Raw genomic sequence first — 23,322 nt, forward strand, 5'->3', positions numbered from 1 at the left:
GTGTGAAGACTTAAATAGCTTTATTAAGGTCCCATCATTACAAAAAACATTGTTCCAATAGCCTCCTTGCTTATTCAGGTGATCTTTCACAAACTGCAGATGGGCAGCAATGTTTTTATGGAGCAGGGGCTTTCCCCTTGCAATCCTGCCTTGCACACCATTGTCGTTCAGTGTCCTTTTAATTGTCCACGTGGACTGCACTTGGAAAAGCTACTTAAAAACAGGAAAAACATAGTTCCAATAGCCTCTTGGCTTATCCAGGTGATCTTTTGCAAACTGTAGATGGGAAGCAATGTTTTGCTGGATTGCAATTCTGCCATGAACACCATTGTTGTTCAGTGTTCTCTTGATTGTTTGCTCTACATTTAGACAACTGCTTCAAAATGGCAACTCTAGAATCGTGAGGAAAAGATTAACTAATATAGTGCTAGCTGCGGCTGCTGGTGCTCCGTGAAACAGTGGCCTAAAGGCTCACATACTTTTGCCATACTTCACTATATATCTGCATCCCCAGCAAATCCCTCAGTAAGGACAATCCACGTTATATCCCTTCCAAACAAACATTTACGTGTTTACTCCTTTAAATAGAAAACTTTTCTCCAAATTGTCTCCATATTTCACCTGGGCACTACTGCTGACACCATTACTTCTTACGTACATAGGACTTCATGCTCCATTTAAAAGCACTTGTAGTTTATTATGTGAGTAACACGATGGACAACGCGTTTCAGCGCGATTCACATTCCGTCAGGTCCTCAGCATTGTTGCCGAGTAGCATGATCTGCCTTGTTAGCTAAACCTGGTCTGTTCACCCACAGAGTTCCCTTTAAATATTAGAGAAGAGCTTTGTGGCATCAGCATTGCTCCTCACACGTTGTAAACAGCCGACCGCAGAATAAAGCATGTGGGTTGTCATGGAAACAGGGATGCACTGTCCTTACAGAGACGCGGTGCATCGGAGAACTGCCAGCTTAATTACACAGCGAGACACTGTAGAGCAGCACAAGGTGTGAAGTCAGGCACTGCATGCTGGCGCTTGTTGTTCCCCAATAGCTGAGGAGTCTTCATACACTGATGACATACAGCGGGTGAAATAAGTATTTGACACGTCAACAGTTTGTTTCTTTGAGACAATGGTACCTGCTATTTCTAGGTCTTTTAGAAGCTCTTCACAAGTGGCCTTGGCTCTTCACTCCTCTGTCAGGAATCTTTCGAGGAGAACCTAGTCGAGGCAAATTGATGGGAAAAAGATGATCTTCCTTCTTCGGTATTATGCTCACTGGAACATTTAGAAGCTTAGAAATCCGCCTGTAACCAACACCATTGTTATGTTTTACAACAATATGGTTGTGATGGTTTTGAGACAGCTCTTTGCTTTTACCCATCATGCCAACCTTGGCAATAAAACCTTTTTTGCAGCCATCAGTTGGGACTGAGCCAGCCACTGACAATAGGCTGAATTGCATTTTAATTAAAGAGAGATTTCAGCTGTTGTCTTGGCATTTCAGGCCTTTTTGCACCTCCCTTTCTTGACGTGTTCAATACTTTTTTTCCTGTGTAGTTACACGTCGCTTAATTTCTGAGCCTATTTGTTTTGGTATTTTTGTATATATGTGTACTTGGATTGGTACCAACATCTGGTGAAAATCTCATGACAATACCGCCTTTGGGAATATATTCAGTGAGGTAAAAGGCGACTCATTTCACCCGCTGTAACCCGGCATTTCAGTCAAGCTAGTCATAGTAAACCACCACTCTGCAAATTCCTTCTATACTTAGATAACAGCAAGAAAGAAAAGAAAGAAAAAAAAAGACCATTCTGCTTGCGGTCAATGAAAGAAAACCTTTGTCTGCCTTCGGTAACATCCTCCTAATACATTCACTGGCAGCAAGCAGAAATCTTGAAAATAAAGAGATGCAGTATTTATATTTTACTGTCAGTTTACAGATAGGTCCTTTCTATTAGACTCTGCACCGCTATGGACACTGTAGAGTGCATTCACACTTTTGCGCAATTTTACATCTGGGATTTGGCATCAACAAATTCCTCCCAAAATCCACATGTTATGTGTATATTGCAAATCCCAGCCTGCCCAGACAGTAAAAGGCAAAAAACATGTAAATGTCCGCCAGGATGGGACATAGCACGGATTACCCTTCCCAAGTGCGTACGGATGCAGCTGCATGACATAGACTCATGGGACTGGAAAGTATTAACATAAAATAAGTAAATAATAAAAATAAATAACGTAAGGGAAACTCCCTTCATACCAATCGTCCTCTACATAGTAATTTCCAAACAGTGTGCCTTCAGATGTTGCAAAACTACAACTCCCAGCATGCCCGGACAGCCATTGGCTGTCCGGGCATGCTGGGAGTTGTAGTTTTGCAACAGCTGAAGGCATACTGGTTGGGAAACAATGGATGAAAAAAAAAGTAGTAATTAAGCAATGTAGAGAAAAAAAAAAAAAAAAAAAAAAAAAATAAAATAAAATATATAAACAAAACTTGATCCCCAGTGAAATATTTGCATCGGGGAAAAAAAAATAAAAAATTTAAAATAAATAAATTTAAAAAATGATATATCACCCAGCAATCAATACTGTTACCCAGATGCGGTGTAAAGTTGACAGCTTCATTTTATATCAGGCTGAATAATAAAAATATTCCAATACATAATTTACTATTTTCTATATTCATCACCAGTGGAAACACCATGACAGACATTTATCAACCGATTTACCAGAGTTTTTTCTCATAAAACTGTCACAAAAAATTCGCAATTGCGCCACCGTCTTTTTTTCGTGCGACAATCTGCCACGAGAGTGAGAAAAGCATTTTTTTTTTTTACAAATCGGCGTATATAAGCGTTTTTACCATTTTGACTTTCCATAGTCAGAAATTTATCAACCGCGACATTCGCAAAAAAAGTCGCTAAGGCTTTATAAACCTACTAAATATACTCCAGCCGAACCTTGGCTTAAATAACAGAAACTGACTATTGTTTTCACTTAGGTGAGAAAAAAACTCCCGCTATTGCTTACCTGCGAAAAATTTATTAACGCCGTGCAACAATATAGTAACTTTGTCGCACGTAAGCAGAATGGAAGTGAAAAAAATAAAAAAAATAGCATACCTAAGCAAACTTTCATAAATGCCCCTCTATAAGACTCGCAAGACTCAGCTTACAAGATTAAAGGGGTATTCCAGGCCAAAACCTTTTTTTTACATATCAACTGGCTCCGGAAAGTTAAACAGATTTGTAAATTACTTCTATTAAAAAATCTTAATCCTTCCAATAGTTATTAGCTTCTGAAGTTGAGTTGTTGTTTTCTGTCTAACTGCTCTCTGATGACTCACGTCCTATGGGGATATTCTCCCATCATGCACAGCTCCCGGGATGTGACATCATCATTGAGCAGTTAGACAGAAAACTTCAGAAGCTAATAACTATTGGAAGGATTAAGATTTTTGAATAGAAGTAATTTACAAATCTGTTTAACTTTCCGGAGCCAGTTGATATATATAAAAAAAGGTTTTGCCTGGAATACCCCTTTAATTGCTCAGACAGATAGACAGGTAAGAGGACTAGAGCTAAACGAACTTAGAGTAAATTGGCTCGTAGAAAACCTCGTGGCTCGGCTGTCGATTACTTTATTCTGCATAAATTAGTTCAGCTTTCCAAGGGCTCTGGTTGCCTAAAAAAGTCTGGGATGACTGTCTTAGGTCTCCTAGGACTGTAATCCACCTTTTCAAGGCAACTGCAGCCCTTGGAAAGCTGAACTAATTTCTGCAGACTGATGCATTGTCAAGGTAATCTCGACAAAGCCTCACATGATGTGAAACGTGCGTTGGCGTATTGTCCTCTTACCTGTCCATCTGTTGGACCAATAAATCTTGGAAGCTGAATCTTGCGAGTGCCTACTTGATTATTCAAGAGACTTTGCTTTATCTACATTGAGCGCCGTGATATTCGATCTCCTCCTACCTTCAGTAGAGTTCCTAGTGAGGTTGCATCAGGGGGTGCGATCTGAGTGCATTTTTCTTATTGTGAATATTCTTTATTCAGTAGATCTGTTTAACAGAGAACGTCTGGTCCAAGAAAAGCAGCTGCAGTCTTATAAGGAGCGCAGCCACTACTCTATAATAGTTCTTTGCAACTTGACACTACAATTCCCAGCAGGGACTGTCAGTCTGTAGCATTAAAGGGGTACTCCGGTGAAAAACTTTATTTATTTTTTTTTTTTTAAATCAACTGGTGCCAGAAAGTTAAACAGATTTGTAAATTCCTTCTATTAAAAAATCTTAATTCTTCCTTTACTTATTAGCTGCTGAATGCTACACTGAAAATTATTTTCCGTTTGAAACACAGAGCTCTCTGCTGATATCATGAGCACAGTGCTCTCTGCTGACATCTCTGTCCATTTTAGGAACTGTCCACAGTAAAAGGAAATCCCCATTGCAAACATATGCTGTTCTGGACAGATCCTAAAATGGACAGAGATGTCAGCAGAGAGCACTGTGCTCATGATGTCAGCAGAGAGCTCTGTGTTTCAAAAAGAAAAGAATTTCCGCTGTAGTATTCAGCAGCTAATAAGTACAGGAAGGATTAAGATTTTTTTTAATAGAAGTAGTTTACAAATCTGTTTAACTTTCTGGCACCAGATGATTAAAAAAAAATAAAAAAAATAAAAAAAAAAGTTTTTCAGCGGAGAACCCCTTTAAATGAGTTATTCAACATAAGGTGACTTTAGTAATTAAGTGTCATACAGTAATGGACATGCTGATCTGTGCTTGTGTTGGTGGTAAATGGCCGTGTCCTGTGTCCCCCATCATGCTGCTGGCTTGTTTTGCGGAACTGGCTACATGGAATTTCTGTGGCCTCCCTCAGACCCCAATCCCCAGAATCCTTTGTTTCACAGTGGAAGTTGACTTTTTTCCCTCCCACACCGATTGCAACACAGCCGCGCTCCCTTTGATCACAGGACTTGCCTGACATCACCTGACATACAAGCTGTGGATCTGGGTGATAATGAATGCACATGTGCGCTGATGATGTCCTTAGGGGGCCGGCGTTAAACACAACAGACAAAGCAGCCAAGCCCCCCCCCATTTCAGCACCTGACTGATGTATTGTCTCGGGCCGCACAGCAAGCTGGGAAAGGTCCGAGACAACACTCATTTTCATAGGCTGCAAAAAATGAACTTCTGGAATAAGAAATACAAAGACATTCGATACCAGACACCAAACACAGATAAGTGAAGTATATTAGACTAACTGGACTAGATACTAATTTTGCTGCCCCTGTCTTACATTCACAGAACCAAAAATCCCGGAATACCATATTAACAGGATGATAAAAACCGTAGTCTCACATCCACTGGACAGCAAAACGTTGCAGATAACATTGTAGATTATGTAATTTAAATTAAAAAAAATTCTTTCTTACCTTATTCTGCAGAAAAACGACTTCACTTGAGTATATTCATAAAGAGAAGCTGCAAAAAAGAAAATACATGCAGATTAGTATATAAATATACAGGGGGTACTTCAACCACAGAAAGTATTGGAGCTAAAATCTCCCAGAATCCTTTCCTGGATCAGTAGTGTCAGAAGATAACTTGGTCTGATGATTTGCATTCTGGGACCCCCTTCAAGGGGTTGTCCAGGAATAGAAAAACAGAGCTAATTTCTTCCAAAAACAGAGTCACATCTGTCTCCAGGTTGTGCGTGGTATTACAACTTTGCTCCATTCAATGGAACCAAGCTGCAATACCACACGTAACCTGGGGACAGACGTGGTGCTGTTTTCGGAAGAAGTCACCTCTGTTTTTCTAATCTTGAATAACCCCTTTAACTGGAGTACCTGAAGAGCTAGGACTATTGGGCAACTTTGGTCACAAATAAGGTCTGCAGTGTATTAGCATTACATGGCCAGATGACCCATGTCAAGCTTATTATCGTTATGTATCCCTTTGCATATGGCAGTGTTTCCCAACCAGGGTGCCTCTAGTTGTTGCAAAACTACAACTCCCAGCATGCCCGGACAGCCTACGGCTGTCCGGGCATGCTGGGAGTTGTAGTTTTGCAATAGCCGGAGGCAGCCTGGTTGGAGAACATGGGGTGTGTTCCCCAACTGGTTGTAAAACCTCTTTAAAAATTATTCTTTCACATTTTCTACAGTCAAGAACATGAACAGCTATAATAGGGCCCCATAGCAAGTCCCTGAATAGGCCACCACCAAAAGTACTGCATCTTTATAATCTTACATTGGTCTGAGATATGTGACCTCAAATAATCCTGAAAAATAAAAGGGGCTACATATTAACCCTGCAGCACGGCCCTATAGAAGTAAATGAGGCCCAGCTGCAGTTCCCCGCACAGCTAGGCCAAGCATGCATGTGTATGGAGGGGATCAGGGTAAATGGATGATGGTAAAACAAGTGTTTGTCCAACAGCTATCTGATGTGTATGTCCTGCTTAAAGGGGTACTCCGGTGCTTACACATCTTATCCCCTATCCAAAGGATAGGGGATAAGATGCCTGATCGCGGGAGTCCCGCAGCTGGGGACGCCCGTGATCATGCACGTGGCACCCAGTTCATGCACGTGGCACCCGGGTCTGATTACGGTCGACCGCAGGGCAGGCGGCGTGTGACGTCACGCCCCCGCCCCTGTGTGACGTCACGCTCCGCCCCTCAATGCAAGCCTATGGGAGGGGGCGTGATAGCTGCGGGACTACCGCGATCAGGCATCTTATCCCCTATCCTTTGGATAGGGGATAAGATGTGTAAGCACCGGAGTACCCCTTTAAAGAGGATTATTTAGAATTAGAAAAACATAGGTACTTTTTTTTTTTTTTCTAGTAACAGCGCCACTCAGGTAGTGTGTGGTATTGCAGCTCAGTTCTATTGAAATGAATGGATCAGAGTTGTAATACCACACACAACCTGAGGACAGGGGTGGCACTCCCAAATGATTTGTAGGTATACTTATGTGACAATACCCTATGTAAAGAACAGACCATGGTGTGCATTATGGGGTCATCCTGGGTTATAAGGCTCTCACCTGTCCCTGCTCCGATGTTCCACGGAAGAAGATGACACTGCGTTGTGTGTTTGTAGAAGACACTGACGTCCTGAGGGGCCAGAAGCTCCACAAAACGCGACGAGTCCAGCAGTTTCTTTTTACAATTCAGAATGTAGGCCGCCTGCTCGGAGATGTAAACCATCTTCCCAGAGGTCAGTGAAAACACTATTACAAACGTGTCCTAGAAGAAGGAGAGCGAGAAAAAGGGATTTACAGACTTCTCTACACAAACCTGAACCCTGGCGTAGTAATAAGGGCCATTCAGTATACCAATACAATGGCATATACAATATCAGAGACCATGTCGCTGCAGAACTAGAGAGGAGCCTGATATGCTAAGTGACCATAACCCGCCTGATACGCTAAGTGACCATAACCCAGCATTCCCATTACCAAACATGGCAACGGAAGTCATGGCACTTGGCCTGGACCTTATATAAACTAAACTTAGCCCCTTCCTGCTCACACCATGCTACTACATCATAGTATATCACAGGGTAGGGATTGCTTTACCTGTGGATTGCAATATCCCACTGTAATGACCCAGCCATTTAACTCCTTTGATCAAGTGCTTGGACCCGTGACTCTACATTTGTTGCAAAACTGCAACTCCCAGCATGCCCTGAAAGCCAAGAGTTGTAGTTCTGCAACAGCTATATGTTCTACACTGGGTAGAATGTGCTGTAACACAGGAGTATTGCAGAGTGTTATATGAGGGATTGAGTGATCACACGGTCAAATCCCCAAAATTGTTCCATTAACACATCAGCCCCTCGTGTGTCTCTATCCCCATCATTAAGGGGTCTACAGGTTATAGGTAAATTAAGCTTAATCACTACTTAATCATGTATATTCTATTTCAGTACCTTACCATTTACAAGATCTTTGCTTGCTGCCAGCAAATGGGAACCTCCTTATCCAGAGCCTGACAACCTGTACATACCTAATCCTTCTTACAGCTGAGGGGTTGTTACAACTGTATCCAGACTAGATAATCCTCTCTGTGGTAAAGAAATCAGTATAATAAGGCTGGGGCTACACGGTGAAAGTAAAATCATAGGTAACTGCGACAGCCATGCAAGCTTCCCTATGGGGAGGTAATTGCAGCCAACTTATGAGGATCACAAGAATTATAACTAAACTGTGAGGGCCCCAAGCACAACGGTTGCAGATTCTGATGCAGCAGCCTCCTATTGGATTCTGCTGCACTGTTACAATGCTAAAAATTTCCCCCCACGAAAATTACAATTCCGAACTCAATTTATGATTTATCAAAACCTGTATAGAGGAAGACTTGGGCAGTTGCCCATTACAACCAGATTGCATCTTTCATTTTTCACAGACCTCTTTAAAAGTGAAAGAAGCGATCTGATTGGTTACCATGGGCTACTGCAATACTCTCTCTGCACAGGTTTTGATAAATCTCCACATTCATTCTTTCTGCATTCAACTGTGCGACACTGCATTGCAGTCAATGGGGTCAGCGCATGTCAAACTGCTGATCCATTATGGAGGCAATAGCCGCGCACACAATGCCTGTCCGGAATTTCTCTGGAAGGATATTTCGTATTGTGCAGGGGCCCTTATTCTTGCAATTGTCTCAAAAGGACACAACTATTTTTCCCCATAGTTTATAATTAAAGGTTGCATGCCAGTCAGTCTATTGGAGGTATAGGATGGAAAATACCTCCAACAGGAAGCTTGACCGCAATGTGAGCAGAGCAGAGATTCTATTGTCAGGGGGTGAACACGGCACTACCATGTCATAATAAAAAGCGTCATCCACATAAATGCCACCGCTTTTTCCCAAATCTTTTGGCACGGGCGATGCACTAGAAACGCAGGTCTTACCGTGTTCTTTGGAGGATGCTCTGATGTTATGGTTTCTAGATCTTCAAGTGTATGTACAGACGTCTCCACTCTTGCCGTGCCATTGTCACTGAGGACCTGGAAAAAGGCGCTGTTGGCTGGAGAAAAAAATTAAATAAGATTATGAAAAAGCACAGGCGGAGAAGAATATAAAATGATCACAGTCAAGAGGCGCAACTTAAATTGTGCAAATGGATTTGACATTACAGGTCAAAGGAGCAGTAAAATAATCTGCCCAACTTTCAGGAGGATTGACATCTGTCATTTCATAATTTACATAAAGAGTAGATAAAGAGTGAATAGAGTAGATAAAGTGCTGGTTACATCTTGTAATCTAGTCACATCCAGAGCGGTGTTCACAACTCTTAAAGGGTACCTTTCATTGGATAGGGGATAAGATGTCTAGGGGCTGAGTAACCCTTTAAGCCATTGATTTCTAATTAGTGTGCCTACAGCTGTTGTAAAACTACAACTCCCAACAGTGGGGGTTGTAGTTTTGCAACTGCGGGAGGCACGCTGTTTGGGAATGACTTCCTTAAAGGGGTAGTCCAGTGGTGAAAAACTTATCCCCTATCCTAAGGATAGGGGATAAGTTTCAGCTCGCGGAGGTCCGACCACTGAGGCCCCCTGCGATCTCCTGTACGGGGCCCCAGCTCGCTGGCCAGATTGCGGGTGTCGACCACCGCACAAAGTGGCGGCCGACACGCCCCCTCAATACATCGCTATGCCAGAGCCGGAGATTGCCGAAAGCCTTCCCGCGGGCTGTCGGGGCCCCATTCAGGAGATCGCGGGGGCCCCATCGGTCAGGCCCCCTGCGATCTGAACCTTATCCTCTATCCTTACGATAGGGGCTAAGTTTTTCACCACTGGATATCTGCTTTAAGCAAATGCCTATTAACCCTGAGAACAAAGGATTGATTACAACAAAATCCAACATGCTTAGGCTGGGTTCACACCACGTTTTTCAAATACGGTTACCGTATACGGTTTTCCGCTAAAAAACGTATGGCAAAAACCGTATGCAACCGCATACAACCGTATGACTCCAAATACGGTTTTTCCCCATATACGGTTCCAAAACGTATGTACGGTTCTATCCGTTTGCATCCATTTTTGCAAATGGTTTTGCTATTTTGTTGGAATTAGTTTTCAAGCAATTTAATAAAGTTACTATTGTTCTATTAAAATTCCTTCTGCTCATGTGTCAACTCCAAAAACGGATTAGAAAAACCGTGTGCAACCGTATTCTGAAATTCTGTGTACGGTTCTCATAGACAACAATGTTAAAAGAACCGCATACGGTTTTCCAACCGGAGGCAAAAATGTGGTCGACAGCATTTTTGCCTACGGTTGAAAAATCGGCAAAACCGTATCCGAGGCAAAACGGATGCAACCGTACACAACATTTGGAATACGGTTTACAATGCATTCTCTATGCATACGGTCATATAAGTTTTTTTTGCGGAAAACCGTATACGGTTACTGTATTTGAAAATCGTAGTGTGAACCCAGCCTTACTCTGCCTCTGATGGGGCAAGAGGTGGTTCTAAGGCCACCAACACAATGTTAACAAGTAAAAAAATAACAACAAAGAAAACAAGAGAAGCAGCCGACAAGTGTCATGTTCTACCCAAACTCTGATTCGACAAAAATGGTTTCTGTAAATGCCTATTCAGTGATATGTAGAAAAACAAGAGGAGAAGTGAAGAAGCTTCTTACCTTGGACCTGACGGACACACTTCAAGGCGTAGTTCAGCGCATCAACAGTACTGGGTTTGGTGCGGTCCACTTTTTCCGCTGGGAGACGCCGCTTCATCTCTTGCACCATGCTCATCAGCTCCTTGTGTGAACGGGTCCTCTCCATTTGTTCACTTTTAGGAGATAAATAAGAAACAGGCAAATCATTATTATCCTACGAATGCACCGATAATTAAAGGGGTACTGCAGTGTAGGTGTCTATAGAGAAGCAGGGATGGCCCCACTAGCTATTCAACAGATAGAGGCATATAGATGAGCGAGGTAGGTATAGCGGCGCAGCAGGTACACACCCATCAAAGAGTCTCCGGTGGTGCTAGGACGTAACGTAAGGAAAGACCTTAGTAAATACTGCACGAAGAAACAATACTGAAAACTCCTGCACTCGCTGTTCAACAGGGGACTCGAAGGTCCTATTCGGACATGCCGGAGGAACAGGACCGCAGAAGTGCGTGGGCGCTCTGAGCGCCCACGCACTTCTGCGGTCCTGTTCCTCCGGCATGTCCGAATAGGAGCTTCGAGTCCCCTGCTGAACAGTGAGTGCAGGAGTTTTTTAGTACTGTTCCTTCGTGCAGTATGTACTGCAGTGTAGGACAATGTATCCTCTATCCTACGGATAGTAGATAATAGGCAGATCCCCCCACCCAGCGGACGCTCCACCCATTGAAGCAGACAGGCTCCCTTTCAACACCTGACTAGTGATGTAATGTCTCGGGCCGAACTGCAACCTGGGAATAAACTGAGACGACAACATTTTGTATACTGCTTAAAAATAAGCACCCGGCATAGATCACATAAGAATTGCGAGACTAGCCATGAAACAGGTACAGACACTATATTATGAACTACACAAACCCTACAGCCCCCGTAGCGCAGTCAAAAAAAAAAAAAAAAAAAACTGGAATACCCCTTTTACCCCAGTCCAAAAAAAATAATAAATGGAATACCCCTTTAAATTTCTGTTTTGCGCCCGCATTCAACTTTAACAATTCTCTCTCCAATGTAAAATACATTTTTCTAATGCACTCTTACCTGTTATTGCTGCTGCCGGTGGATTTGCTCGGTCTTCGGAAGGTGCAGTTTGATCTCCTGTTGGACTTGTTCACATGGGAATCCGTTCCGCTAGACTCATGTCCGTTACAGTCGTTGCCGCTGGATTCGTTGCCATTGGAGCCATTGGAGTTCATTTCCATGTCCTCATGGTGCTCAGAGTTATGCTCCTCGGGGGTTTCACAGTTAAATGTCTTTTCGGGAGGACTCCCCTCCTCCGTTCTCGTGGCTGTAGACCAGTCCTCATTTTGGATCAAGACCTCACTTTGGGCCTCAGTGGTCATGGTGGCGGTGAAGTGTTATAACACTGATGCCTGGCGGAACATCGCCCTCCCACACTGCGGCAAAAATTTGGAACACTTTTGTAGGAGGAAGTGAAATAATACTGCTCAGGTTGGTATATGGGCTTCTAACCTCCAGAATAAGATGGGTGAAACAAAACGACTCAGTGGAGATTTCCACCTTTGTGGCATTTGTGGTTTTCTTGTCGTTTTCTAAGCAGCTTCAGAGGCACAAGAACAAAGGTATTAGATGCTTCCTATATGGGGGAGAAAAAAGAACTGAAATTACTTCTTCACCAATTCTTAGCACCATGCTCTGTACTTCTTCCTCTATGCCCAGAGCGCCCCCTATATCAGCAGTCTGGTGTGTTATATGGAGCACCCCCTATATCAGCAGTCTGGTGTGTTATCTGGAGCGCCCCCTATACATGAAGTCTGGTGTGTACTCTGGAGCGCCCCCTATATCAGCAGTCTGGTGTGTAGTCTAGAGTCCCCTTTGACCGCAGTCTGGTAGTATTAAAGGGGTACTCCGGCACTGAGACATCTTATCACCTATCCAAAGGATAGGGGACAAAATGCCTCACCCCGCAAGTCTATGGGAGGGGGCGTGACGGCCATAGACTTGCATAGCGGGAGTGGGGGCTGCCGTCACGCCCCCTTCCATAGACTTGCATTGCAGTTGCGGGGGGTGGCAATCACGCCCCCTCCCATAGACTTGTATAGCGGGGGGGGGGGGGGGGGGTAACGTCCCACGAGGGCAGAGTGGTGACGTCACGATCCTTCGGCCCCGTGGTTGCCACCTGGCTGTTTGTGAGCTGGCACAGCGGCGTGCAGCTTAAACAGGTGGGTGACGAATACAAGATTGCGGGGGTCCCCAGCGGAGAGACATCTTATCCTCTATCCTTTGGATAGGTGAGAAGATGTCTCAGGGCTGGAGTACCCCTTTAAAAAAAAAGAACCAAAACCACAGAAGAGTTCATTAGGAGGGGATCAGCTCTTCCTCCTCAGTCACTGGATAAGTGAAGCTAATTCTAATGATGCACAGGAAGCGGTTAATTCTGATGGGAATCAGACGATTAGTAAAAGCTGGTGTAGATTATAGAGCCATGGGATGTGATGCTGCCCCCCGCCCTCCTGGGAAATGAATCATGAATGCTCCACAGCTGTCGGCTATGTGCCCACATGGTGGTGATGCCTATCCTCAGGTAACTGTGTGCCCGCCTCATGTGACTCCGCGCTGCAGTCTGCTGCAGAGAAATGTATAATCTTATAGTCATTTGTCTAGAAGTCATAAAAAGTATGAAGGAATAATAAAAATAAAAAAGCCACAGCAATTGTTAACTAGTCAAATCAAGTAATACCCTATACAAAATGAGGGCTCCACCTGCTGGAATCCCAAGTATAGGGGTCCCGGGTGCTGAATTCGGCAATCTCCAGAAGTTCAGACACTAATGTATGAATAGAACAAATGCGAAGGCAGCTCCATCGTAATGGGAACTCCAGAGAGAAAATCTAAATAATTTAAAATCAACTGGTGCCAGAAAGTTATACAGATTTATAAATTACTTCTATTTAATAATCTTGATCCTTCTAGTACTTATCAGCTGCTGTATGCTCCACAGGAAATTGTGTAGTTGTTTCCAGTCTGACCACAGTGCTCTCTGCTGACACCTCTGTCCATGTCAGGAACTGTCCAGATTAGAAGCAAATCCCTATAGCAAACCTCTCCTGCTCTGGACAGTTCCTGACACAGACAGAGGTGTCAGCAGAGAGCACTGTGCTCAGACTGAAAAGAACTACACAACTTCCTGTGGAGCATACAGCAGCTGATAAGTACTGGAAGGATTAAATGGGCAATGTCATGAAGCATTTTTGAAAAATTTGTTTAAAATACTCTCTTTTCTCTTTGAAAATTCGGCCACTAGGGGTCTCCTAGTGGCCATCTGCAGAGCGGCTGATGTCAAAGCTGAATTCGGACTGATCCAGGCCAGGCATCAGTCCGAATTCAGTCAGCCAGCGTTCGTTCCCCACATCCTTCCAGTACTTATCAGCTGCTAAAGTTGAGTTGTTCTTTTCTGTCTGACACCTGTCTGTCTCAGGAACTGTCCAGAGCAGGAGAGGTTTGCCAAGGGGATTTGCTCCTACTATGTTATACAGACAGAGGTGTCAGCAGAGAGCACTGTGGTCAGACAGAAAAGAACAAAAACACCTGGAAGGATTAAGATTTTTTAATAGAAGTAATTTACAAATCTGTTTACCTTTTTGGAGCCAGTTGATATGAAAACTTTTTTTTTTTCCCCCAATGGAAAACCCCTTTAATCTTGGTCATGACCAAGTAGTAAGATAGTGTTTTCTAACCAGTGTACCTCCAGCTGTTGCAAAACTACAACTCTCAGCATGCTGGGAGTTGTAATTTTGCAACAGCTGGAGGCATCCTGGTTAGAAAACACTGACCTAAGGTACGATTCCATCCTCTCCATGGCAGTTTCTCAGATTCCCTTTAGGGTGCGTTCCCACCTGGCGTATACACAGCGTATTTCACGCTGCGCAAAATTTATGGCAGCAGCGGGAAATGCGCTGCACATTCCTTGCTCACTAAACACACAGAGCTTTCCGGCGGCAGTCCCATGTGTGCGGTAAGTTTTGGAGGTGGAGCCACGCGTCAGTCACGCCGGAACACGGCCCCGCCTCCAAAACTCACTACACACATAGGGCTGTGTGTTCCCTGTGAGCAAGGAATATGCAGCGTATTTCCCGCTGCTGCTGTAAATTTTGCGCAGCGTGAAATACACTGCGTATACGCCAGGTGGGAACGCACCCTTAAGCCTAGGGCTCGCCAGCTGTTGCATGGAATCTGTCAGCCCCCAATGACTATGGGGCAGCTTGCCCTTTAAACCTGGTGCTCTCCAGCTGTTGCAAAACTACAATTCTCAGCATTCCCGGCGATGTCAGCGCAAAAGCTCTCTTTAAATCTCTCCTGTCAATTTCTCATAAGGGTGCATTCACACTACTCGAGTAAAGTTCAAGGAATTGGAGCATAAAAATTTGGTCCGAAATATATATTTTTTTTCCGTGCGTAATTCTTGCGTAATTTAAAGCAAAATTCGCACGCATTATACGCCGATTATGCAAGAATTACACTCGCATTTCGAACGGATTTTGAGCCGATTTCGCCACCATGATTTTCGCTTGATTTCAGCATTATTTCCACATACATTCCGTTCATTTTATGCTACAATAGGCTTATATTTTCCACGCGTATTATGCTCGAAATCAGCGCAAAATATTTTAGACCTGAAAATTATTTTTACCATTGACTTCAATGCAATTCTGCTCGCGGATTCCGCATGAAGAATGAACATGTCCTTTCTTTAAGCGGAAAGGAATTCCGCTGCGGAATTCCGCGAGGGTAATTTCCGCAGTGTGAACTGAAGAGCGTAAAATACATTAAAGTCAATGGAAGGGGAAGATGTTCAATTGTCACTAGCGGAGAAATCAAGAGGAATTACGCGAGAAAATTACTCTTGAATTACTCAGTGTGAATGCATCCTAAGAAAGCTCATTATCCACGCAGCCGACCTGTAACGCTGTGCAAAATAAATAAAAAATCCCAATAGTAATGACTGTAATTAGATCAAGACTAAAAAGGAATCTAAATGCATCCGGATTTCGAGCCCCCACCCCCACTACTAATACGTAAACCCTTAATTTGTGGCAGTTTATAACTCTGTACGTAGGCGGCGCTTTCCCGTTTTATCTTCCCCTCTTTCTATATGTTTTTCACCAATAGCAGGGGACGCAGGGAGAATGGGGGGGGGGGGGGGGGTGAGGCTCCTAATTATTATTTTTGTTTAAGAAACAAAACACATTTTTCGAGGCTCTTGTAGGGGACGTCATGGTTCTTGTGTTGAGGTTATATTTATCCCCCGGCGATGCATAGATCAGCACGTCCTGTACAGTAAGTGCTTCCTATCTGTTACCGGGTGACACCTACTGTCTGAATGTACTGTACATAGGGAGCGCCCCTCCACGTGAGGAGGAGGAGGAGGAGGACGACCACATGCTGCAGGAGAACACGGAGTGACATTCATAAAAAGTTGTACATTTGGGAGGAGTAGTCACTGACTGACTCCTTTCTATCATAACCAACAAAATCTCTTTTTTCAGCAATTTGCTTTACAGCAGCCCAATGACCCTAGTCCTCCCTTGGATCACTTCATTCTGGAAAAACCCAATAAAAGACTGCCCATTCTGGAGATGCCCTGATCCAGTGGTCTGGACACCATAACTTCTCCCTAGTCACAATCGCTCAGATCCTTTCGCTTGCCCACTTTCCCGCTTCCACCGAGAAAGCTTCAAGGACGGACTGGTCACATGTGCTGCCTTGGTGGTTTGGATAGGACAGTCACTTTGTAGCCGTATCAATCAAAAAGGTCACCAGCCGGGCTGCCAAAGAATGTAAGCGACAAAGCTAAACCATTACTTTTCCACCATCTCAAATACAATGTATCAGATATAACAAAAACAAAATGTTGCAAAAAGTCAATATTGACATGTGAGTATTATAAAGCTAAGCAGTGTTCTCCGGCTGTTCCAAAACTACAACTCCCAACATCCCCCGATTACCTTCGGCTGTCTCCAATACAATGTATCAGATATAACAATATAGTGTTGTTAAAAAGTCAGTATGTGAGACTGTAGGGCTAAGCAGTGTTCTTAAGCTGTTCAAAAAACTACAACTCCCAACATGCCCTGACAGCCGAAGGCTGTCAGGGCATGTTGGGAGTTGTAGTTTGTGAACAGCTTGAAAACACTGCTTAGCCATAGGCTGCTTTAACACTATAAATATACCTCCATTATAAACGCCCATTATAAAAACCCCGGAAATTGGCCGTTAAACGGCCGTTAGAAAATCCTATTATAGCCTATGGGACTTTTCTAATAGCCGTTTTAACCCATTATTGCTCGTTATTAATAATGGCCGTTATTTTGTGACGGGCGAATGAACGGTAGAAATAGGGGAAAATAGTGCATGTACTATTTCTACCGTTCATTCGCCCGTCACAAAATAACGGCCATTATTAATAACGAGCAATAATGGGTTAAAACGGCTATTAGAAAAGTCCCATAGACTAAAATGGGATTTTCTAAAGGCCGTTTAACGGACGATTTTCAAGATTTTTATGACGGACGTTCATTTTGGATGAATTTTTTATAGTGTGAAAGGGGCGTTATACAGTCTCACATATTGACTTCTTTCAACACTATATTTGTTATATCTGATACATTGTATTGGAGACAGCTGAAGGCAATCCGGGCATGTTGGGAGTTGTAGTTTTAAAACAGTCTTAGGGTGCATTCACACCACATTTTGTACATACGGGTGCCGGATCTGGCAGGGGGGGGTGAATGGGCAAACCGTGCGCTCCCGTACCCCGGCCCGATCAGCCCGTGACTCCACTTACTTTAATGATCCGACCAGAGTCAAACAGTGACTCTGATCGGCTCAGTTTTGACCCGTATGCGGTTTCCTGACCGGACCTAAAACCGTAGTATACTACAGTTTTAGGTCCGGTCAGGAAACCGCATACGGGTCAAAACGGAGCCGACCGGAGTCACCGTTTGACTCTGGTCGGATCATTAAAGTAAATGGAGTCACGGGCTGATCAGGCCGGGGTACGGGAGCGCACGGTTTGCCCCTCCCCCCACCGGATCCGGCACCCGTATGTACAAAACGTGGTGTGAATGCAGCCTTAGCCTCATCCAGTTTCACCTGTGTCAATATTGACTTCTTTTGCAACATTGTATTTATTAAATTGGACACACTGTTGTATCAGGGATGGTGGAGAAGATGGGGAAAACTGGTCTAAAGATGTTGTGTATGTGATTGGTGGTCTCCAACCTGTAAATCCCCCCCCCCGTTGTTTTAAAACTACAACTCTCAATGCCACAAGCCTGGGGGGTTGAAGTCTTACATCAGCAAGTGAGTTACAAGTTGGAGACCACCACGTTACATGAAGTTACTTCTGCCCCCCAAATGCCCTTCACCACCATCTCCTACACAATGTATCAGATAGAACAAATACAGTGTTGCAAAAAGTCAATATTGACGGTGTTCTCCAACCTGCAGTTCTCCAGCCGTTCCAAAACTACAACTCCCAATATGTTGTGATTTGTGGCTTTGAAACAGCCTTAGCCTTGTGTTAATATTGACTTCTTTTTGCAACATTGGCCCTCATTTACTAAGAAAATCGGGTTGTAAGTCTATGTTGCTTTCTTACCCGACTGCTTTTTTCCCCTGGTATTTATTATTATGTCGCATCCTGTTTGTCGCACGTGGGTTTTGTTGGTTTTGGTTTCCAACTCCTCTGAGCTGTCGGGAAAAAATCCACAACAATTCAACTAATTCGGGTTGGAAACCTTAATAAATACGTGGGAAAGCTCAGAAATGTCGGGTTACGCCCCTTTTTCGGGTTTGGGAGAATCCACATCGGGTCCGTCGGGAAAAAATGTCGCATGGTGTCGCACGATGTCTGCGACATGGCGCAGACAAAGATGCGACAAAAAAAAACGACAAAAGAAGTCGGGTTTAGAATAGTAAATGAGGGCCATTGTGTTTGTTAAAACTGGATAAATATTACATGGAGTTACTTCATGGCCCCCAAATGCATTCACATGTACTGTAGAGAACCCTTTTTATGCCCAGACCTGATACGTGCCCATCAACGCGTCTGGCTCCCTGTTCTGGATCTTATCTTGAGTGAATATTTGTGTGGTAGAAGAGAGAAAACACAATGTTCTATAGCACAGGTGAAGTCAGTGGCGCATTACGTAACCCGCGGAAAGTTGGCAGCGCGTCAGTGCTTTATGGCAAAGCTTTACAGCTGCCAGGTTAAGGGGCAAGATACAAACTGTACTCTAGTATTATGTAAATAGAAAGCAGTCATGTCAGGAAAATAAAGTAAAGCTATTTTGTAACATGTAAAGCATGCCTGCAAGAACAAGGGATTCCTTTCCTGCAGATAGTAGAGCGTATTACGAACTGTAGGATTATTTTCAGATCATAGGGACACATAATAATAAGCAATCACTTTATAAATGGAATACATCCATTAACTGTACTTTCCTAAATAACTGATTCCTCAAAAATACCCCATAAACCTCCTAGGGGGCCGTATCAGGTTTTTGATAAAACGTATTCCTCAAAACCTGACTAAACTGTATCAAAATGTGTGTACAAATTGTAACCCATATACAGTTGAAAACTGTATACGGTTTGAAAAATGATATCCGGTTGCATCAGTTTTTTAAGAAAAAAAACGTATAAGTTTTTAACTTTTCACTCCATTATGAATAAAGTTTCACTTGTTTGATTGAAATTCCACTGCGCTGCGCATGTGCAAAGTCAAAAAACGTATGGCACAAACCGGATGTAACTGTACGCACATATGGTTCCCATTGACTACCATGTTAAAAAAAAAAAGAAAAGTATACACAGTTTTAATACGGTTTTTCACCGGACCAAAAACCGTGGTAGGCTATGGTTTTGGGTATATGGTGGGGGGGGGGGGGGGGGAACGGATAAAACTGTACAAGATGCAGAACTGACACATCCGGATGCATCTTTTGGTATACGGTTTTCAATACGGTTCCATGCGGTTTTATGGGAACGGTAATGTGGTGTGAATGCCGTCTTACTAGGGATGAGCAAATTGCTGACAATTACTTATTCCTATAGAATCCCCTAAAAACACACTGCGGTCCTAATAGAAATCCAGGACCACACTTACTATGACATCAGGCCTATATAGAGTGCATAAGAACAGCATTGTAATGGTGCATCTCAATGTCAGTGTTCTGCCAGTAAAGCACTACAGAATACGTTGGCGATATAAACATGCCATCAGTCAGTGCGACCTGGAGATTTAAGTGTAACCGTAAGCGTCATCCCTGTTCTTAGAGGAGCTGACCCGATGCCAGACACGGACAGAACTAACTGTATCCATTGCGGGTAGAAGAACAACTTCAGTGTATAGGAATGTATAAAAGAGGAAAAGTAGTTCCAAGAGCTTACCATCAGGAGAGCGCAACAAGTGATCAGAGCGCAGGTAAGAGGAACACTGGTGTATTCTATTTTGGAACTCCGCACGAGGTACATAAGAAGGTGGATCCCAGGGAGGAGGAGGGTGAGGTTAGGATTTAGGAACACACTCTTCTAACCAACAGGTACACGACCGACACTGGCACAAAGAGGGCAGGTACAGAGAGGGTATCACCTACTGACAACAACCTGGCACATGGCTCTGATATATGTGTATTATAGCGGTGTTCCCCCATCCTGTGGCTTTCCAGCTGCTGCAATACTACAACTTCCAGCATGCCTGGACAGCCTTTGACAGCGTTTGACAGCGTTTCCCAACCAGGGTGCCTTCAGCTGTTGCAAAACTACAACTTATAGCATGCCATACAGCCATTGCCTCCAGTTGTTGCAAAACTACAACTCCCAGCATGCCTGGACAGCCTTTGACATGGTCAAATGCAGTATTTTCCAACCAGGATGCCTCCAGCTGTTGCAAAACTACAACTCCCAGCATGCCTGAACAGCCAGTTTTGCAACATCTAGGAGGTCAACAGTTTGGAGCCCACTGCCCTAGAGACACTATGTGTGAGAAACTACAACTCCCATCATGCACTGAGAGTCCATCAGATACACCTACAGGAACTTCAGCAAGGGCATCATCCTATGATAGCCCCAATCAGATAACCCTATAGCAACAGTCTTCAAAATTCCCAGCACGCACCAATAGCAAACCTTGCCCAGCAGGTGGCAGACTATAGCAATGTAGTTCGGGGTAAGTGAATGTATCGTGCAACTACAACTTCCAGAATGCTTTAGCAGTCACCAACAAAAACCACTAGTGGTACATGTCTATAGAGGACTACAACTCTCCCAAGCATGTATACTCATAACAATGCAGTCAGGAAGGAAACAGAACTACAACTCCAAGCATGTCCTGACAGCCCCCCCGACAAAAACCACTATGGGCTACTTCTTTATAAAGAAACTACAACTCTCAGCAAGCCCTGATAGTCCTAAGCAGCTATGCTTATAACAATGCAGTTAGGGACCAAACAGAACTACAACACCCAGCATAACATTACTTTTGTTCTCAAATAATTGAGAAAAATCGGCAGCAATGCACTCACCTCTAAAACTTTGTTATACAGTTCCCGAATACGGTTTCAAGTTAAAAACCGTACGGAACCGTATAGAAAACCGTATGAATTGACTTAACATTGTAAACCGTATGTCAAACGCGTCATCCAGTTTAGGCCGTTTTGCATCTCATACAGTTTTGTCCGTTTTTTTCCCGTACCCAAAACTGTAGTCTACCACGTTTCTTGGTCCGGGTGAAAAACTATTAAACCGTATACGTTTTTTCTTTTTACATGTGAGTCAATGGGAACCGTACAGAACCGTATATGTGCGTACGGTTCCATCAGGTTTTCACTATACGGTTTTTGACTTTGCACAGTTTTTTTTCTTGGAATTTCAATCAAACAAGTGAAACTTTATTCAAAATGGAGTGAAAAGTAAAAAACGTATACGTTTTTTTTTCTTAAAAAACAGATGCAACCTGACATCATTTTTCAAACCGTACACGGTTTTTAACTGTATATGGGTTAAAATTTGTACACACTTTTTGATACAGTTTTGAGGAATCCGTTTTTCATCAAAAACCTGATACGGAAACTGTATTGCAAAAACGTGGTGTGAACCCGGCCTTATTTTGTTTCCAATTTAGCCAATAAAAGCAGGTAGGCTAGGGCAGAGTAGAACGATAAAACGCCACGGCAGCGCCCGGCGCTGCCGTGGCGTTTTATCGTTCTACTCTACCCTAGCCTGCCTGCTTTTATCGGATGAATTGGAAATAAAGTAATGAAGGCGAGTGCATTGCTGCGGATTTTTCTCGATTATTTGATTGCCCTTCAGACTGGATTCTCAGGCTCTTTGCACCCCTCACCTTTTGCTTCTCTGGCACATATAACAGTTGTTAAATTTACCGAATATCCTGCATTCAGTGTCGCCCTCCCCGTCTATCCTCTACAGTGCCATTACTTTAGTTCTATTGCAGCAGTCTGTAACCTGTCCAGACTATGGGAGATCATAAACGCGTCCATAGAAAATACAGAGAACCCCAGAAGCTCCGCACTAGGGATCGACAGATATCGATTTTTTAGGGCCGATACCAATAATCTGTGACCTTTCAAGCTGATAGCCGATAACTTATACCAATATTCCGGTATAAAAGTTATCGGCTATTTCCCCCCCACCCGGCCCTGCAGAAGCCGCTGCAGAAGCCGCTGCAGAAGCCGCTGCAGATTAATGATTTAAAGTGGGCGCTTTAAATCAATCAATGAACTGCAGCGGCTTTTGCGGGGCCAGAGTCCGCCGCCGCCGCCACCCGCTTCTCTCCCCCTGCCGCCACAACCACCACCGCCGCCGCTGCCCCATTGCCTCCCCCATCCCCTGTTTTATAGTTACCTGTTCCCAAGGTCCACGCTACTTCTGGCTCCGGCGGCGTCCTGAGCTGTCACTGTGCGCACTGAAGGTGACGTCGCGTTGAGGATGTCACTCGTCATTGCGCTGCGCAGGGCAGCACGCCGGAGGAGCCAGAAGTAGCGCGGACCCCGGGTACAGGTAATTATAAAACCGGGGATGGGGGAGGCAATGGCGGCGGCGGTCTCCGGCAGGGGAGGTGGGGCATTATCGGCAAGGTAATTGCCGATACCGATAATGTTCAAAATAATGAATATCGTCCGATAATATCGTCCAAACTGATAATCGGTTGATCCCTACTCCGCACGTCATCATTCAGTGCTGCAGGGACATTTACAATCTACGGCAAAAATCCACTGATCCAGAATATCCAATAATTCGGCATCTATCAGGTCCTAATGTTAAGGGGAATTTTTTACGTTATGGTATTGTTGGTGTTTTTCATGCTGTTTTTTGCTACATTCTGGGAAGGGGCATAAAATGTCCTCGGGGACTACAAGTATAATAGTTCTGAGGGTGTGTGGGTACTGCAGCTGTAATCTGCGCAGTGCACACTCCCCACACGTGGGCATGCACACATGTATCCGTACAGCCGTTTTGTACAATCTGCAGCCTAAGACACGAGTCTATTGCTGCAGCTCAGACATAGCAATGGCTGCCGGAGGGTTTCCTATCAGAGCTGCTGGCGGAGGCATGTGCGCAGCCCAGCATCTCAGA

The 23,322-nt window shown here is 44.0% G+C and overlaps 1 protein-coding gene across 3 annotated transcripts in view; it reads right to left on the minus strand.

The window, feature by feature from the left end:
* PER3 (period circadian regulator 3) overlaps window positions 1-23,322 on the minus strand; it is a 69,040-nt gene that overhangs the window by 40,710 nt on the left and 5,008 nt on the right. For 2 of the 3 annotated variants that reach the window (XM_056542386.1, XM_056542385.1), the window contains exons 2-6: window positions 11,746-12,301; window positions 10,678-10,829; window positions 8,941-9,056; window positions 7,069-7,270; window positions 5,451-5,499 (exon numbers count right to left, since the gene is read on the minus strand). In XM_056542386.1, coding sequence (XP_056398361.1) covers window positions 5,451-5,499; window positions 7,069-7,270; window positions 8,941-9,056; window positions 10,678-10,829; window positions 11,746-12,047 — 821 coding nt within the window. In that variant the 5' untranslated portion in view covers window positions 12,048-12,301. Of the gene's footprint in view, window positions 1-5,450; window positions 5,500-7,068; window positions 7,271-7,960; window positions 8,092-8,940; window positions 9,057-10,677; window positions 10,830-11,745; window positions 12,302-23,322 lie in introns of those variants that run through there. The other variant, XM_056542387.1, reaches the window with a different exon arrangement.

The sequence above is a fragment of the Hyla sarda genome, chromosome 10 (genome assembly GCF_029499605.1).
Source record: "Hyla sarda isolate aHylSar1 chromosome 10, aHylSar1.hap1, whole genome shotgun sequence".
NCBI lineage: Eukaryota > Metazoa > Chordata > Amphibia > Anura > Hylidae > Hyla > Hyla sarda.